Here is a 2,750-nt window from a genome sequence, read left to right as displayed (position 1 = left end):
AGCCCCGTTCTGCCTTGCCTTCGGGGCTGCAGCGGGTCGGGCAGGAGCTGCCCGCGGCGGGCCCGACCAGGGCGGCTTGCCCGGGAAGGACGACCCCCGTCCCTGCCCGCACGCCCACCCCGCGCCGGGGAAAGGGTGTTACCGGGGCGGGCGAAGGGCGGGAAGGGGGGCGGGTTGTCGAGGGGGAGAAGCAGCGGCTGTCGGCGCAGACGGAGCCCACACCCCGCGCTGCCGCCGCCGGCTGGCGGTCCCTCGCCCGGCTCTCGCCATGGGGCTGCAGCCCCGGCGCGCAGCGGGACCCTGTCCGCCCGCGGGGCGATGCGCCGCCCTGCCCGGAGCGCGCACCGCGGCTGCCTGGGCCCGCAGCGAAGACCCGGAGGGAGCTCCCGGCCGCACCGCGTCCCTGCCGCCCATCCTGCCGGCCGCCACCGCATCCCCCGTCGTCGCCCGGGCGCAACCCAAGAAGCCGGCGGCGGCCGCCGTGGCCCCTAAGAAGGCAGCGCCTCGGCCCGCGGAGGACAAGACGGCGAGGAAGGCGCGGGGGGCGCCCCCGGAGCGGGCGGGCCCCCTCTCCAGCTCCTGGCCCTGCTCCTCCCTGCAGCGGCAGCCGCCGCGGAGGCCGGTGCCCGAGCGGGGGACGCGCCCCCCACCCGCTCCACCGCAGCCGCGGGGCCGCCCGGGGCCGCCGGCGGCGGGCAGCCGCTCCTGCGAGAGCCTCGGAGGGGCGGCGGGGGAGACGGCGGTGCGCTTCTCGCTGAGCCTGCCCCCGGAGGCCATCCGGGTGCTGCAGCGCCGCAACCTGGAGCGGCAGCGGGGGCAGCTCGCCCCGTCCGCCGGCGGCAGAGCGGCCCCGGCGCGGCGGGGCGCCCGAGCGGGCAGCGGCGACTTGCGCGCCCTGCTGAAGATTTCGCTGCTCAACGACAGGCACCGCTACGACGACGAGGAGTACGAGGAGGAGGAGGCGGCGGCGGCGGGGGCCGCGGTGGACGAGGGACTGGTGCGGAAATGCACCGAGTGGCTGCGGGGCGTGGAGAGCGCGACCGGCCGCGACCACCCGGACAGGCTGGAGACGCTGCCGCACCTGGGCACCCTCTGAGCCCCGCCGGGGGACCGGGACTGGGGGAAGCGGCCCCGTGCGGGAGGGGAGGGGGTGGGGGGGGTGGGTTGTGCCACCGCCGGAGCGGACGGCGGGGCTCGGGGAGAGCGGTGCCGCTGTCCGCAGCTGTTGCATCCTTTGTGGTGTCGTCCGGGCCGAGGGAGACCTGGCGGGTGCGGTACGGGCTGGGCGGCGGGGCCCGCGGCTCGGAGCCGGTCAGCGGGGCGGTGCCGCCGCTCGGGCGAGGGACAAAGGAGCAGCGCCGGCCTCCGCCCGCAAGTACCTGGGCGCTGGGAGCGAGAGGAGCCGACTGTGGGCATCCTCCCTCGCCCCCGTTTTGTTTTTTAAGACTTCTGGCTTCTTTATAAGGTGTGCGTAACGGGTTTGTATATTTGTACATAAAAGTTCATTTTTATTTATTTGAATAAATGACTCGACTCTCGTGTTGCAGACGCCTTAGCGCCTTGGTAGCTTCGGGTCGGGCTGGGAACAAGCGTGGCTGTGGCTGCCAGGGCGTGTGTATCTGCCGTGTAGGCGTCCTCAAGGTAAGGCTGGCGGGCTGATACCCGTACGCAGAGCGTGTACGGTACAAACACTGGCACGTTTAGGCTGCCTGGCGCTCCAGCCGCCGTCGGCTCGGCTGCAAACAAAACACCCGGCCCTTGGATGCTTCCCTGAGCAAGCTCGGCGGCGGGAATTCAGCGAGACGAAGGACCCGGTACGGCGGGGGAAAGATAGACAGCGAGCGGACGGGGGCGAGCCCTTCCCTGCCGGGGGGGGGGCAGGGTGACGGCGGTGGGGGACACCGCGCGGTGTCGGCTCGGTGGCGGAGCGCAGCCCTGCCGGGGAGACACCCGCCCCCAGACAATAGATGGGGGTGGGCGCGGGCAGCCGCGGTGAGGGCAGAGGCTGCCCCGCTCCCCTGCGCCTGAGGCCGCGTGTGCACCCGTAAAGGAGAGAGGAGAGGCTGGGTCTGGGCGCGGACTGCGTGGTGTCTCACACACACACACACGCGGTAATTCAGACACATCCGACCTTTCGAGGCGGAGGAAGGAGGGAGAGAGGGGAAGAAGAAGACAGACAACGCAGCGGCGGCTCCATCCTTTGTTAGTCTCCCCCCGCGGGGTCCCGGCCTCCGCCCCCGGGACCCGCTGCAGCCTCCCCCCGCTCCGGGCTGTGTCCGCACCCGATGCTCATCAGAGCTGCGTGCAGTGGGAGAGGCGAGGCGAGGCGAGGTGGGGGCGGGGTGCAACCGTTGCCCCCATTGTGGGAAGGGAAAGGTCAGTCTTCCCAGGCTCACAGCTGTCGTCTCAGCCACCGACTGCCACTCTCGTGGCGGTGTCTTCCGAGTCCTCACAGCAGCAGTAAGGCTCGGGGACTCGCGGGGGTGGGGTAAACATTCTGCACATGGATGTTTGAGCAGCCGAGGAACGTTTACCCAGCACACCAAAGCAGTTCAGTGCCACAAATCGGGCACTGCACACTTGTCAGCTGCTCACAACAAATGATTCTGTGTTGACTGTTCTATTAAATCATGGCAGGCAAACCGTGCAGTTGTTGTATTAATGTAGCAATGTGCTACACTTTGTATGGTATTCCCTTTTGCTCCACGTTTGTTCAAACACTCTCGTGGGCTTCACCCCCCTCCCCTCAC

General features: G+C 70.0%; 1 protein-coding gene across 1 annotated transcript; it reads left to right on the top strand.

Annotated features, from left to right (window-relative positions):
* Window positions 1-216: 216 nt before the first annotated feature.
* PRR18 (proline rich 18) lies at window positions 217-1,096 on the top strand (the record flags this gene model as incomplete). Its single annotated transcript, XM_084262318.1, has 1 exon — window positions 217-1,096. The coding sequence occupies exon 1, from the start codon at window positions 269-271 to the stop codon at window positions 1,094-1,096; it is 828 nt and encodes a 275-aa protein (XP_084118444.1). The 5' UTR covers window positions 217-268.
* Between the last annotated feature and the right edge of the window lie 1,654 nt (window positions 1,097-2,750).

Source organism: Gallinula chloropus, assembly GCF_964237585.1.
Source record: "Gallinula chloropus genome assembly, chromosome: 3".
NCBI classification, from domain to species: domain Eukaryota; kingdom Metazoa; phylum Chordata; class Aves; order Gruiformes; family Rallidae; genus Gallinula; species Gallinula chloropus.
This window is presented reverse-complemented; position numbering and strand designations above follow the sequence as displayed.